Source organism: Equus przewalskii, chromosome 3 (genome assembly GCF_037783145.1).
Source record: "Equus przewalskii isolate Varuska chromosome 3, EquPr2, whole genome shotgun sequence".
Lineage (NCBI taxonomy): Eukaryota > Metazoa > Chordata > Mammalia > Perissodactyla > Equidae > Equus > Equus przewalskii.
This window is the reverse complement of record NC_091833.1, coordinates 19,705,778-19,722,542: the sequence shown is the minus strand read 5'-3', so window position 1 is coordinate 19,722,542 and position 16,765 is coordinate 19,705,778. Positions and strand designations below refer to the sequence as shown.

Genomic DNA, 16,765 nt, shown 5'->3' with positions numbered 1-16,765 from the left:
CAAATTTTGGTAGATGCGTTTTTATGGGCGTGCGTCTGTACATGTGGTCTCCGGCAAATTGTTTAAGGTTTCCTCATTTGCCAAATGAGAGGCTCCCACACAGTGTTGTGGAGACGGCATGAAATAATCCACGTAGGAAACTTCTCCCTCCCCAACACACTGGAAACGTTTAACACACGTTAGCTGTTATTAATGGTCAGGGAAAAAAAAGACCCAAGGTGCATGAAAAGCACCAATAGTTAAATCTGGGTGTTTATTTGTTATTGTTGTTTTTCTTCTTCTCTCCTCTCCTATTTTTTTCTAATTAAAAACAAAACTTTAAAAACTTTTAAGTGCTACTGAGAGTGAAATCATTTATTTTTCCAGTTCATTGACAAACACTTCTCACTCCATCTCCCTAGAAGCCAAGTACCATGCTGGGTGCTGGAGATACAGACACAGACACAGTAACCCTGCTCCTGAGGAGCTCTCAAGAAGGTGAAGTAAAAATGAAAATTCATAACTACACAGGAATACATACATATGGTAGGGTAAGAACATCTCATGGGCCTCTAACAACAGTAGAATTTGGAAATGAGGCTTTCATTCTGAGAGGAAGAGGAGGAAGCCAGAATACGTACTAATCGGTATAACCTAAGTGTGTAATAATCCTTGCAGAGTCAAGAACTAAACCGTATTTTGCAAAAAGACACAGATTCTGCTAATACAATCCTCTAATCCAGTGCTGATCAAAGTATGGTCCAAGACCCAACCTGTTACTGCTCAGAGACCAGAAAAGTACAGAAGTTTCAAAGCATTTGGAAACTTTTGTACCAATTTAACATTGCCACGACATCCAAACATGTGATCAGCAGATTCATCTCATTGAACACAGTAGAGAACAAAAGTAAGGATTTGTAACAGATGGAAAATTAAAAAATTAAAACAAACCAATAGGAAAAAAAGGATTGGTTCTCCACAGATAGTTTGAGAAACGCTGTTTTAAAACTCCTTGGATAAAGATATTTGGCCAGTGCCAAAAATGAGTTTGGAATGAAATTCAATGGCAGCGGCTGGTTTATAACTTAGCAGAGAAGCTCCAACTTCCACCGTCTCTTAAAGTGTCTCTATAAACAAAACATCAGAGAACTCTTAGAAGGTTGTCATCCTTGATAGTGTCTCAAAGACCACCTGGAGAAAGGGTCTCTGGATCTCCACAATTGGGCGCGGGGGTAGGGGAGATGCAGATCAGAAAAATCTAGAGAACACCCCTCCTCAATTAATCCTACTCTGAGGCAGGAAACGGGCAGGGCAGCCAATGACTGCGGGAGAAAAAGGATGGTGTGAACCGGCAGTGCTGAGGTAAGTCGGCAGTCCAAACACAACGGCCTCCCTTATGTAAGAAACCACAGCAGAGCGCGGGCTGCCAGGGTGAAATAATGTGCCTCTGTGTGTGAGGGACTGAGTGAGCTGCAGAGCCGGGGACACGCTGGGAGTTTATCTAAGCCATGTACACACAGTCTGTTAATAAGCATTCGGTCCCCAAAGTGGGCTCGGTGCTGATAAAAACCAGATGTAGGGCCAGCGATCAAAGTGGCCTCACTCCCCACTGCCTGGACCACTATCTACCATGTCTCCAGAGCCTTCCGGGAGCCCCTCCTTTAATGGGCATTTGCAAACTGAAAACGCCACACCCTTCCAGCTGTTTTCTTTCGTGTTAATTAAACTAAAAGGTACCGAAAGCAGGAGGGTTTGGAGACGGAGAAAGAGAAAAGGGATGAGGGGTTGTTCTATTTGGACCTCTTGCAGCCTAGCTTGTGGTAGCCCTCACTCCTTAAAATGTACAGCTGCATGTGACATCTTTATGACCAGTCTCATCTGCTGCAAATTTCGGAAAGGCAATGCAGCAACCGGACAAATAGGCCCTTGGGATCCCCAAGTGAACCCTGCTCGATTGCTCCATAAAGGAGGCTGAAGGAGTTGAGACGATGAAGTCGGAAAGAGACAAAGTCAGCCAGATCCTTGAAAAAGCAATCTAGTGTAGCTCAGAAATGCCTCAGCAAAGAGGAGATATGCTCCACAGTATATCTCCCAGTACATGATGACCCCTAGTGAGCAGGGAAGAGCATCTTCGATCCTATGAGAGACGCATATTTGAACCCAAAGCCAGTCAACCCAGTGAATGACAGCATTAGGCTCTTACTCTTGGGAAGAAAATATAATATTCCTGTCATAGTTGCTCTTTATTTGAGGCCTCAAAGCAGCAGAAAACGTTCGTCCAGGTGGCGAAAAAAAAAAAAAGATAGCATGTAAATTTATCCATTACAAATCCATCTCACGGTCCCACACTGTGCCAGGCTCCCTGCCATCTTGGTGTTTATAGCCTAGCAGGGCAGAGAGACACGAAACAAGCAACTGGGGGAGAAGAGTTACAGTACACAGGTGGTTTAACCTAGTGTACCAGGAAGCACCGATTAAGCTGAAACTTGAAAATGGATAAGAACTAATGGACAAAGTGTGAAGAAGGTTTCAGAAAGAGCGACCAGCATGGTAGAGGGTCCCAAGTCCAGAGAAAGGGTGGTACGTTTGTCAAACTAAAATAAGTTACTCTGGCTAGAGCTTAGATAGCAAAGCAGAGAAGTGTCTTCCATGGAAGGCTTGAGGGGTAGGTGTGGTCATATCATGCAGGGGTTTTTTTGGCCTTACTAAGGAATTGAGAATTTATCGCTGTAGACAATAGGTAGTGACTGCGGCATTCTAAGTGGTGAAATGTCAAGCTCAGAGTTTTATTTAAAAAGATTAAACACGGTCCCCTGACTCCTGAAGCCAAGATACCAAGAATATCCCATCTTGTCTGGCTTCCTAAACTTGTAAATAAGCTGGGATGGGGATGGTGAGTCTACGAATTGGAAGGGTTGCTGTAGAAAGTGTGCCCTGTCTGGCCTGCCATCACAGAGGAGCTAATGATGAGGATTTTTAGGCTGCTTAATTTTAAAACGGTTTATGATGAGGATTTTTAGGCTGGTTACTTTTTAAACTACAGATGAGAAGCAGGCTCCGAGGACTGGAATTTTGCTTGCCCTTTGGAGAGACATTTGCATTTGTGAAGGAAGGGGGGGATGAGCTTGTAGGGACCTGAAATTGGCCACCCCAAGGTATGACTCTTTGGCATCGGGATTGTTTTGGGCTGATTGCTTTTGATAAACTGGGACAGGGAAGGAGGCTCTGGGGAATGGAACTTGCCCTTGTTGGGACACATTTACATTTGTAAGGTAAATCTCTATCTGTAAAAGGTACCTCCCTCTCTGTACCAGGAAGAAGAAGAGAGATGACCTTATCCCTAGAAACTCTTAATGGAGAAGGCAAGAACTTAAGTTGGTTGCTGTCTGGCAATCTCATGTAACTGATTTAGGGTGGTGGCTTCTGACCTTTACTTAATCCGATTTGATTCTTGTCTAAAAGTCATGAGATCACCCAACGACCAGACCCCACCTGCACTGATACCATTTTAACTTTTTTTCATGTTCTTTCCTTTGTCTTCATAAAGAGATGACTCACATACCTATGCCTTAAATTTAGCCCTAACCCTCAACTCGGGGCAGCAGCAGGAGGTCTGACTGCCCGTGGGCCCTGTCCCCACGCACCAGCTCTGCCTGCCTATGGGTCCTGTCCCCATGCCAGCGGGGGCAGCAGCAGCGGCCCTGCCTGCCCATGGGCCCTGTCCCCATGCCAGCGGGGGCAGCAGAAGCAGCGGCAGCAGAAGCTCTGACTGCCCATGGGTCCTGTCCCCATGCTACACTATTCTCTAAATAAAAGAGCACTACTGCCAGATCTTAAGAGTCTAAGAAATCTTTCTTTCGACTCCTCGGCTCACCGACCCCGCATCACTAACTGAAAGCCTGCCGTCCTCACTGCCACACACTCAGCAGTGCTGGTGGCAATTGCCTGTTAGGCAGCTGATGATCTCCAGGCCCTGAGACAGCCCGAGAAGTACCAGAGCTTCCAGCTGTCTTAGGGATGGGCACCTGGAAGCCTGTCCGGGCTGGAAAACTGGATCCCAGTACCCTTCTCTGGACCATCATGTGTGTTAAAGTGGGGAGCGGCCTCCCCAGGCCCGCACACGGGCCTCATCACGTTCTAAATGCTCCAAGGAAAAGATGCTGTTCAAACTCTACCTCAAAAAAGTGTTTGAGCCTCTGGCGGGGTGGGGGAGGAGAATCGGCTTCCCTGCTGCTCCCTCTGCCAAACTGAGAATAAAGAGCGTTTTCAGGGCCTGGAGTTTTCCAGCTGCCTGGAAACAGGAAGAGCCCAATCCCAGAGAACAGTAACCCTCACACACGCCCTACATAAAGACACGTTGAGCCATTAGCCCTAATTGCCTGTGACTGACACAGGAGTGAGGCCGGCCTTCCAGGCATTTGCTCAGCGGAAAGAAAACAAACAGCTCACAGGGGAAACAGGCGGCCATTTTCTCTCCTTCCTGCCAAAATGATTCTGTTCTGTTCCCCCCAAATTACAGCATACAGATTTGAAATTATAAACCAAAAAAGGTCTTTCGAGTATTCCTTACCACATACGAAAGAGGAAAGAAATCTCTGTAGAGACGAGTTGGACTTGGTTATTAATCTTTTCACAAAATCAAAAACTTCACAAAAAAACTTTTCAGAGCTGCTTCTCAATACCCCCAGTTCTCTCCAGGTTTGAGGTATTAAGAACTATTTGCAACACTTTTCATTTGTTCATCATACCTTATTAAGAAATGAGTTAGGTAGTGTGCCAAATGCTAAGAATGTAATATGTATGCGGTAAAAATCGTATATGCCTTCAGATTTAGGATTTTTGTTTTAACACCTGGGCTTTTCAAAGTGGCTTAAGAACAATACAGCATATTATATATCAAGCAAGAAATCATCCATCCTTCCCTTTTCCTTTACGAATTACACAGGCTCAGAGGACCTACCCATACCCAGCACCACCGCCACCATTGGCAAGATCACAGTGACTGTGGCAACATGGACATTGATTTCCTTGGTACCAAACTGATAACCAGGATGGACAGTGGGACCACAACAGGACTGGCCCTGACTATAATGGTAGTCCTGAGATAAGACTTCATTTCCCAGTTCGGAACCATTCCCTTCTTTTATGGGTCCTTCACAACCACTTCAAAAATATCATTCACCAGGTGTAACACCCACCAATGGATGAGTGCTTCAAAGCCATCTTATTTGAGCCCCTTAACTGCCTGGGGAGATATGCATGATTATTACCCTACACCTTACTGAGACAGTAAGTCACCAAAGCAAGGTCACATGGGGTGGGGCAGGGATTCAAACCCAGATCTATTTGATTCCCAGGTCCATGCTCTTAATCTCTACTCACTATATAGCCAAATTTGAACTTCCCTTTGGCTTATTGGGGCCATCTTCTTATCATCCAAGGTCTTTACCGTCAGATTTAATTCCGAACTTAAAGGATGGCAAGAAAACTAGTAGCCCATGTTACTATCAGCCCTGGCGAAGGGAACAACATACAGTAATATTCAGAGCCTAAAGTCCTCCATAGGCTCTTAAGATAAAATTCAAGAGAGAAAAGTTGTTTTCTAAGCAGGATCTAGGCGAACACCTTCCAAAGACTTAGGAAGACAAAATGAGCTCCTTGTTCCCTAAAAGCTGTACTCTTTGAGTCAAGCTGTTCACTTCAAGGCACGGTATAAGGTAGCAGTGATTCTGTCCCAGAGGATTCCGATTCTCTTTAAGATTTATGCAGAACAGGCAGTTCTTCCACACCTCCCCCGTCCTCTGCACGTCAGCCTCCCCAGAGACTACCACTAGCTAATAAACAGCCATGTTGCTCCTGCCCTGGTGAAGGAGCCTCAGTCTTTGGTACAGGAAGCACTGTTGTGGGACAGAAAGCTACTTACCCAGCAGGCAGAGCATCAGGCGCCTGGGCAGCCGCTGGCAGCTGCTGTGTGCCCGAAGTGCTGGGCTCCTCTCCTTCAGCCGGTGTGGCTGGGGTAGGGAGAGACGCTGCAGTGGAGTTCGGGGTCACACTAGACGTTGCAGCAGGTGGGGATGTCACACCAACAACAGAGGGTTCTTCGGGATCTGTGGCTGCAGCAGGTTCATCATTCACTGAAAATACAGAAATCCTATTTTAAAGATCCACTCAGACTTGTGTGCGCATTTACTAGGTTTTTCACTAATATAATAACACAGTACCTACAATGTTGCCATGCATGTCTCTGCAACAGCAAAAAGTTTTACAAAACATAACTTTGGAAATTGCATCAAGTCAGTAACAGCCTGTTTGAAGAAAACTGGGAGACGGATCTGAAGTAAATAGATTGAATATTACCTCTTTTATATAACTTTATTAAATTTTTCTAACATACTGTGGTTACATGTATTGCAATAAAAGAGTAGCAGGAAAGAGGAGGATAACAGGGAAGTGTGCTGCTAAATGAAGCAAGGCCAATGCCAAGTCTATAGGGTCATATACTTTTCTTCAAATGTGTCATTTGTCTGCTAGGCACGAATAGCACCTTCCTTCAAAAAGCTCCACATACTCTTAGAGGCAGGAAACTTCCAATAATGTGCCTGTTCTTTTAAAGACTCATGCTCAAAGTAGGGAGCAAGGATTAACACTCTAGATGAAAAAGATGGGGCTCTGGAGATAAGGGACTTGTCTCCAAGGTAACAATAGACAAAGAGAGAAGTGAAATAAGCTGGTTCTCGAGTCTCCTTATTTCTCCATCTCTTCATTTCTTTGATGATCACTCATGTTCACAAGAACCCCAAGGCAATACAATATCCTCTCACTCAAAAAGGGATCAAACAAGGTTTCAAAGAATTGGAATTCTTTGAAAACAGATAAGCCATATGCAGAGAATTTTCTACATATGTGATTGCATGTGTGCATTTATACTAGAATTTCCTAACAAAACCCCACAGTTGTCATTTAGCCTCATCTTTCTAATTCGAAAATTCTTTTTGCAGTTTCCCTAAAAAAGAGCTATGCAGATTCTTGAACATTTCTTCCGACAAGGAGCTCACTGCAGAGCCATTCCACTGTTGAACAGATGCACCCACCAGAAAGGTTTTCTTTATGTTAAGCTGAATTCCACTAGCTGGTCTTAGTCCCTACCCCAGCCCCCACCCCTACTCAATACAAAATTATTATCTGGCCACCCTGTTCTCATTCACTTTCTCTTTTCCAGTAAAAAGGGCTACTATTTCTTTAACGTTTCTAGGTGATCCCCTTCTTACCACCTGGTTGCCCTCTTCTAGGCATCTTCGTCTACTGCCTCTCCTAAATAATGATGTCAGGAACTGAACCTAATAAATCAGATACCATCAGACCAGCAGAGTCAGATTGCCAATATAAATGATCTCAGTTAACATTTACAGAACACCAGTATGCTCCAGGCAAAGTGCAATGCATTTTGGATTATCTCATTTAAGCCTCACATGCAACCCCATGAGTTAGGTACAATTAATTTCCTCCCATTTTACAGCTGAGGAAACTGAGACTCAAAGAGGTTAAATAACCCGCCAGGGTCACAGGGCACCTAATTCACACCCCTGCTGTCTGCCTCCAGAGCCGGAACCACTACCTATGTTCTGCTTCTCCCTCTCCACACATCCTCTAATGTGACCCAGGATTAAAATGACTCTGAAGCAACCACATGCCTATTGGCTAACATGAGACTGGTGGTCAGCAGAAACTAAAATTTCTTCCAACATGATGTGATGCTAAGCTTGATCTTAACTTATGGATAAGAGCCTAGGGACCACCCATGATTAATTCATTTGCTTTCTCCCCAGCATACGAAATACTGTCTGGCACATGGACTAAATTAGCTGCTTAATAAATGACTACATCTTGTGCAACTGATGTTTCCCCAACATAAATGCAAGACTTTTTATTTATATTCTTATACTATCTCAGAGGAGTTAGTAAAACACAACAGATGGCAATTCTCTTTAGGCAAATCTATACATTTTACTCAATTCCAAGAAAAAAAACCATCATTACTTTTTTGAGAACTAAATAAATTCATTCTAAAATTTATCAGGAAAACCAAATACAGAATAGCCATGACAACTCTAAAGACAAAAAGTATTCTGTGTATGTGTAAGGGGGAGTTGGTTCTCTAAAGCATTAACGCATATTATGAAACTACAACAATTAAAACAATGGGGCACTGATACATGAATAGACAGACGTCAATTAAATAAACAAGAAACAGAATTAAATACACATTGGAATTTAGTATGTGATAAAGGTAGCATTTAAATGACTGCAGAAAAGACAGATTATTCAATAAACGGTGCTGTGACAACTGGGTAGTGTACTGGACAAAAAGTGAGTTACATCCCTACCTGACTCCTTCTATCAAAAAAAAAATTCCAGATGGATGACAGATTTTGCAATAAAAATGAAACAATAGAGGAACTAAAGAAAACAGAGGAGAATATTTTTATAATCTCAAAGTGGAAAAGACTTTTTTGAAGTATCACACAAAACCTAGAAGTCATAAAAGATCGATGAATTCAACTACATTAAATTTTTAAAAATCTAAATGGCAAAAAAAAATCATAAGCAAAATTAAAATCAAAAGAAAAACAACAGACTGGGAAAAATTATCATCAACTCATATTACAGACCAATGACTAATTTCTTTGGTATGAAAAGAACCTCTACAAATCAATAAGAAAAAGACCAAAGATATACAGACACACTTCACAATTAAGGAAATACAAATTACCCCGAAACATACAAAAAGATGCTCAATCTCAATTATGAGACAAGAAATGCAAGAGTATAATGAAATACCATTTTTTAACCCATCAGATTGGCAAGAGTGAAAATATTTAATCACACACTGATAAGAGTATTAAGATAGGCCATCCCTGGTGGCCTAGTGGTTAAGTTCGGCAGCCCAGGTTCAGGTTCGGTTCCAGGCACAGATCTACACCACTTGCTATGAGTGGCCATGCTGTGGTGGCAGCTCATATACAAAAAGAAGAAGACTGGCAGTGGATGTTAGTTCAGGGCAAATCTTCCTCAGCAAAAAAAAAAAAAGAGAGAATTAGGAAAAACTGGTATTTTCACATACTGCTGGTAGGAGTAGAAATTGCTAGAACCTCTATGGGTGCAGTTGGAAAAGAAAAATTTAAATGCAATCATTGGTAGGTGGGTAGGGGTGCTGAGTGGGAGTGAGTACAGAAAAGAGAGGTGGGGGTGCTATATATGAAATTAAAATGGCCACAAGTCAATAACAGTTGAAGCTGGGTGATGGGTTCACTATAATATTGTTTTTACTTTTGTAAATATTCAATGCTTGTGGCACAGATGGAGTAGTATACTCCCATCAGGAGCTACATAATAATACTGCAAAACAGTAATATTCTAATTCTGCAAAGTAGTAATATTCTTATTCTATCATGCCTATAAAGAGAAACTTTCCCTTAGGAACTATTTGGCTACCTTGAAGTTCAGTTTGTAAAGAAAAGACAGGAGTCTTTCCTTTTATAGCCATGTGCTGCATAAAATGACGGACTGCATATCTGACGGTGATCCCGTAAGATCAGTACCATGTAGCCTAGGTGTGTAGTAGGCTGTACCATCCAGGCTTGTGTACGTACACTCTGATGTTCGCACAGTGACAAGATTGCCTAATGATGCATTTCTCAGAATGTATCCCCGCTGTTGAGCGACACTTGGCTGTCTTTACCAGTTTTCAGAATAATGAGTTGATTTCCTCGCATCCTCCAAAAATGAACAATGAAATTTTATTTTGTTTAAAAATCATTATGACCACTTGGATTTAAACATATTTAAAATATTTCAATCCACTGTAATTATTGTTCTCGTAGATACTAAGAGTCCCCATCTTTGGCTGGGGTTAGCAGGAGAGGGAAGTGGCAAAGCTCTTCACATTAGCTTCAAGTTCTATGGAAAATTTCCAAGATAATTATTAAGTGGGAAAGTGCAGAACAGTGTATATATTGTGCTACCATCTGTGGGTTAAAGAATACATATGCATATGCTTGTATATTCAAAGACTATCTCGGAAAGAATCATAAGAAACACAACAGTGACTGCCTCTGGGGAGGAAGTGGAGCCTGAAGGACTGGAATAGGAAGGAGACTTTCGTTACATTGTTTAAGCTTTTATACTTTTCAAGTGTTGATAATGTATACGTACTACCCATTAAAAATAATTATTATGAAGTTATTGACCAGGAAAAGAACCAAAGCAGAGCCCTTGGCATGCCCATGGAAAAGACCCTCCGGTCAACACTATCTGGATCTGACTGTTCACACAGCTGCAAATCTAGTTAGAAGGGTTCCCACCAGGACTGCAACTGTCCACAGATCCCTCCAAGAGCCTCTGATTCACCAGAGTAGCTCATGTGGGTAAGACTTTTGTGCTACACCTCGAGTTCAGATTTGGAAAGAGAACATGAAAGCCAAATACCCTAGTGTTGACAAACTTTCTGTGTCCACGCTGATATACTTCTGCTCTCAGAATGTGTGTGTATGTACACATATGTACATTCCTAGAACGTGAGAACTTGAAAGAACCTCAGAGGTAAATCCACCCCACCTCAGCTTACAGTCAGAAGAAATAAAGCTCAGATAATTAACTTACTGGCCTACGGTCACCCTGGTAAAACAGTGACGGAGCCCCATACTCGAAGCATGATGTGGCTTCAAGGAGAAAGAAAAACTGGATTTTCAAGACAAGGAGTTAAAATTTTGTCATGCCTTAGAGAACTGCTGTGTTTTACATTTTAGCTCTATTCAATATAGCTAATGTTCTCTATTAATCTTAATTATTTCATGTATACAACTTCTCTCTCCCCAAAAGGAGGAACCCTTCTGAAGAATGAGGGCAAATGTGTTTCCTTCACTTTTCACTCCTTCCACTCTCTTCCTCCTCTGTCCTCACCTCCAGCTCTTTGCTTGCCTCAGCCCCACAGCTGGAGGCTTTGCCCGCTTCAGCCCAGACTGATCCCCCTTGCGGAGCCCACAGCACCTGTGGCCTCGGCTACTCAACCACACAGTCCCTGCGACATCTGCTGTGTTGGAACTCGGTTGACGGTGTATTTTCAGCTTCTTCTCCTGAAACAGATTGTGGGGCATGGCCTTATTTTATACCTTTTTTCCATTGTCCATAATGCTTAGCAAAATGGCATTCAATAAATATTTGTTGAAGAAATACCTGTTCAATAAACCTAACAATCTAGCAAAAGATATCTGAAATAAAACCACCTCATATTTGGGTAACACTATCATTTGCAAAGCAGGTTCTTCTTAAAAGTTTTTAATTTTGGAATAATTTTAGATTTACAGAAAAGTTACAGTTTCCTCTAATATTACTACCTTACTTAACCACAGCACATTTGTCAAAGCTAAAAAATTGACATCAGTACATTACTATTAACTAAACTCTAGACTTTATTTGGATTTCACCAGCTTTTCCACTAACATCCTTTTAACATCCAAGATCCAATCCAGGATCCTGCGTTGCTTTTAGCCAGTTCACTTTCATTAGATCATTTATCCTCCCAACAGTCCCATGAGGAAGATATTATTATTCTCATTTTACTGAAGACAAAACTGAGGCTCACAGAGGTACCATTCAGAGAAGTGCCATGCAGTCAGCAAGCAGCAGAACCAGTACTCAAATCCAGAACACCATTAAGTAAAAACAATGGTAGGGGGTGGGGAGAGGAGCAATGAAGATGGCTTAGATGCCTTTCCTGTATGGGAAGAAAGCTGGGTACCAAGATGAGAGGCTAAATGGGTAAGAAGGTAAAATGGCAGTTGAATGGCCTCCGGTTTCTGCAACTTGTGGATATTTCACAAGGTTCCTCTGTGATGTTAATTAAACATTCTAACTTTATGAATCAGATATTCATTCAGGACTAAGACATACTCTAGTCACAGTTAGCCAAAAAAAGATCGGGAATTGGAAATCCTTCTTAATCCTAGACACACTGCCAGCTCACTGTGTGTTCCAAGATCTTTAGGTGTGTGTGGTGTAGCACAGGCTCTTGGTTTACACAGTCTTTTCAGCCCTCACACTTGGGCATGGAGAAGGTGATCACCAACAATGGAAGCTTTTTAAACTGAAGAGGTCCTAACATGTTCCACAGTAAAGCAGTCAATATCTCTCTGTGAAACACAAGTAATGCACTTTCAATACAATGATCACTCAGCTCTTCACAAAAGCAACGGAAACTAGAAAAATATTTCATGATTAGCATGACACATGGCGGGTGAGGCTTATACAGGGAAATACACTTAAATTAGATGGAAAAAAAGAAGAAAAACTTAAAAATGGACAAAGCCGTACCACATTACCTGATAGGAAAATTCAATCCTTCCCTGGCTAATACACATATAGATTCACTCAATGTCCATTTACATTCTACCATGTTTCTAAGAATTCAGTATGAAATCTGTTTTGAGGGGCTGGCCCCGTGGCTAAGTGGTTAAGTTTGTGTGCTCTGCTGCGGTGGCCCAGGGTTTCGCCGGTTTGGATCCTGGGCATGGGAATGGCACCGCTCATTAGGCCACATTGAGGCGGCATCCCACATGCTGTAACTAGAAGGATTCACAACTAAAAATATGCAGCTATGTGCTGGGGGCATTTGGGAGGAAAAAAAAAAAGGAAATCTGTTTTGAAAATGTACAAGCTATCAAAGAATATCATGGAAAAAAAGCAATAAGGCACGACTAGCCCTTCCAAACATTATAAAAACATACTACAAGATGTCAATAATCAAAATCACATGAGACTGGCTCAAAACTGGAAATAAATTAATGGAATGAGTAAAGAGTCCAGAAAGGAATTCTCACCACATATAATAATGTGGTAAGTGACAAACACTAAGTAAAACCATAGTGAGAAAAAAACTAGTTGATTAATGTTTATAGGATAACAGGACCCCAATATAGGGAAAAATTAATTTAGACTCAGCCCTCGTTATACTTATATATGTATAGTATAGATATACCACTATAAATTCCAGTGGGATAGTTATTTTTTAACATAACATCATGAAAAAAAGTAAAACAGAATAAAGTATTTATTCCATCTAAAGACAAGAGAGATCTTTTTACTACTGAAGCAAAAGGTGAAATTATAAACACTAGCACGGCTACTATCAAAAAAAAAAAAAGGAAAAAAAGCAAGTGTTGGCCAGGATGTGGAAAAATTGAAACTCTCATTCATTGCTGGTGGGAATGTAAAACAGTGCAGCTGCTCTAGAAAACAGTTTGAGGATTCCTCAAAAAGCTAAACATAGAATTACCATATGACCCATCAACTCTGCTCCTAGGTACACAGCCCAAAGAATTGAAAACAGGGACTCAAACAGATACTTGTACACTCATGTTAACAGCAACATTATTAACAATGGCCAAGAGGTAGACACAACCCAAATGTCTACTAACAGATGAGTGGATAAATAAAATGTTGCATATACACATACAATGGAATATTATTCAGCCTTAAAAAGGAACGAAATTCTTTTTTGTTTCCCCCAAGATTGGCACCTGAGCTAACAACTGTTGCCAATCTTCCTTTTTTTTTCCTTCTTCTTCTCCGCAAAGCTCCCCAGTACATAGTTGTATACTTTAGTTATGAGTGCCTCTGGTTGTGCTATGTGGGACGCTGCCTCGGCATGGCCTGATGAGCGGTGCCATGTCAGTGCCCAGAGCACACAAACTTAACCACTCGGCCACAGGGCCAGCCCGCGAAATCCTGATACATGCTACAACATAGAAGAATCTTGAAAACATTATGCTAAGTGAAATAAGCCAGATACAAAAGGACAAATTATTCCACTCATAATACGAGGTACCTACAATCAGCAAATTCGTGGAGATATAAAGTAGAATAGAGGTTACCAGGGGCAGGGGCTGGGGGGTGAGGAGAAGAGAATGTTACCGTTTAAAGCATAGTTTCAGTCTGGCATGAAGAAAAAGTTCTGGAAGTGGACAGTGGGATAGTTGCACAACACTGTGAATGTGCTTAATGTCACTGAATTATACACCTAAGAACAGTTTAAATGTAAATTTTATATTATGTAAATTTTACACAATTAAAAAATACTTGTACCTAGAATACATAAATCTCTAAAATAAACTTCCAAATCTCCAAAGGATAAATAATCAAACGCTCTGAAAAAACTCACACAAGAGACAAGAAAGAGTTGAGCAACTAATAATTGAAGAAATGCAATCGGGTTGAACAATGAGGTGACACTAAATACCTATTAACAAAATGATAAACCGGTATTTACAAGGCCGGAGGAAACAACAAACCTCATACACCACTTGAGGAAAATTTTACACTGTCTTGGGACCTGATTACTTCAAACCTTTTGGAAGGCAATCCAGTAATATACGTTAGATCTCATTTTTAAAAATTCAGATCCTTTGACTCAAGAATTTCATTGGAGAAGAAACAAAGCTGTGTGCAAAGATGTTTACATCGGGATTTTGTTTCACAAGAGGGAAATACACAAGAATTGAGGAATGGTTAAATGAATTATGGTGTGTTAACTGTGAAACAGTATGAGGCCACCAAAAAAGGTCAACAAGAAGACCAGAAAGACACATGGAAGCGTGTAGGGAAAAAAATGAAGTGAAAAACAGAAAATCCAGCCATGCTGCATAATTATATCTATATGAAATTATTCATAAAGATGAAAGCTGACTTTGATTAGGAGCTTACTGTGTCCCAGGCACCATGCCAGGTACTCCACTCTAAAGACACCCTGCCATGCGAGTCACTGGGCCTTATACACACACTACACGCAGGGCATCAGAATCTGACCACAGCCAGTGGGACTCTGACCTACGTGCACGGAAATCCCATTTAAGGAGGAGTGAGAGATGTAATTTTTGGGGGTAAAATGTTCAATAAAAAATTAGAAAGTAAACTATTCCACATAAATCTCAATGAAGTGCTATACCGTTAGTCTACTTCTCGATTCCACCACTTCTAAAACTTAGAAATATAATATTCATATAGACAGGCTGCCATTCACTTTCATTTTATAAAAATGGATACTTTAGAGTTGTGACAACATGAGAAAACCACCTGGAACTCGGCTCCGTTTTTGCCCCAAATGTCTTTTTCATGCATAACTGCAGAGCACAGCCAAAAAGACTTGCTAAATAAATCTTGTGTGTCTGTGGAAACATTTCCTGGAGGCATGGCTCACTACCACCACCATTTTGGAACTGGTCCTCACAGTTCTAACAGCAGCATATTGAAAGATGGAGATGTTCTCACTCATATTGAGGATATGAATCAAACCCCTTTCTAGTCTTGTGCTGCCAAAGAGAGGGGCTTCTGTCTGCTCCCCAAAGGAAAGGAGATCTTTCTGTACCCCTTGGATAGACATTAAAGAGCTTACAAAGTCCAGGTTGGCTGTGAGGCAAAGGTGAACCGTCAGCCCAGCAAAAAGGAGAGAGACGAGACGGAGGCCAAGGCCTTAGTACTTTAACAGGCAGAAATCCCTAAAATGCAACAACTGTCCTTCAGATGGGCTTTGGGAATAGTTCGGGCATCAGATGCACCACCATAAAACATTTCCAAGGCAGTTTGCAGTTACAGATATTTGGCTTTATGAAGACATGGCTGGCACCTGCCTCGTCTGCTGAAACATAATGTTCTGGAGATAAGGACAACATGCTAGGTACCTAAAAGTAAATGTAGGGGAAATACAGATCTGTTTAAATGTCCGAGAAGAGTGACTCAAAGACCATCACTACATAAAGCTATTTACAAATAGTTTTCTTAAGAAAAGCAGAGGTGGCTGAGGGAAATCAGTATCACAATAATGCAGGGCCCTGAAAAACAAAGTGGTTGGTAGCAGGGCCATGGCCTCCAGGAAGCAACTGGTTCCTAAAAGCCAGTTCCCTTTTCCCATTTGTAAATGCTGGTCCTCGTCTATGGTATTTGTTTTTCCAAGAGAAGCATGTTTACTGGTGCTCATGGAGCTGCATATGGCTTTCTATAACACAGTCCACAGCTGCCACTTTGCCATCCCCTTCATACAGATGGGAACCCAGGCCACTCTTGACTTCTATGACTGGATGTTCCAGCGCTCAGATAGGGTGCTTGGCATGGGACTGCCAAGTGGGCTGAGATGGCAGCTGCTCATACTCCTCACCTCCACCTCATCCTCGTCCTCAAGGCTAAGGGCAAGTTAGCTAACTCGATTCCTTCAGTCAGGTCCTAGACTCCAGGGAGAATGTCAGGCCACCACACACACATTGAGCTCTACAGGACACAGGCCACTCCACCTCGCAGTCCATTGCCAACACCCAACATAACCAAACAACATAAGTTATCCGAGGGACTCTGCAGCCTTCATACAGTGCTGCCAGAAAACTCAAAGTCATTAGAAAGTAACCCAAATTGATTTCTACTTAATAAGTTTGTCACACAAAGGGCAGTAATAATGCCATGACAACACTCATGTGAAGAAGCTGTGCTGCTCCAGATCCCCTGCCCTCCATGCCACACTTCTGCTATCATAAGCATCTACAAAATGATTTCAGTGACGCTTACCGATTTAAACACCTGCATTTCCCCCAGCTACAGTTTATCAAAGTAAATGTCCATGTCCCTTCCCAACTGCCCCAAATTAAGACAAATTACCAAATGACCAGCAGTCACTAAAGATTTGATCTTCAAGAAGTTTAGAAAAATTAACGTCTTTTCTCTTTTTCCTTTTTAATTTCAACACTGT

The 16,765-nt window shown here is 41.7% G+C and overlaps 1 protein-coding gene across 6 annotated transcripts in view; it reads right to left on the bottom strand.

Annotated features, from left to right (window-relative positions):
* WWP2 (WW domain containing E3 ubiquitin protein ligase 2) overlaps positions 1-16,765 on the bottom strand; it is a 138,163-nt gene that overhangs the window by 36,810 nt on the left and 84,588 nt on the right. For all 6 annotated transcript variants that reach the window (XM_070613804.1, XM_070613807.1, XM_070613806.1 and 3 more), the window contains exon 8: positions 5,903-6,113. In XM_070613804.1, coding sequence (XP_070469905.1) covers positions 5,903-6,113 — 211 coding nt within the window. The remainder of the gene's footprint in view (positions 1-5,902; positions 6,114-16,765) is intronic.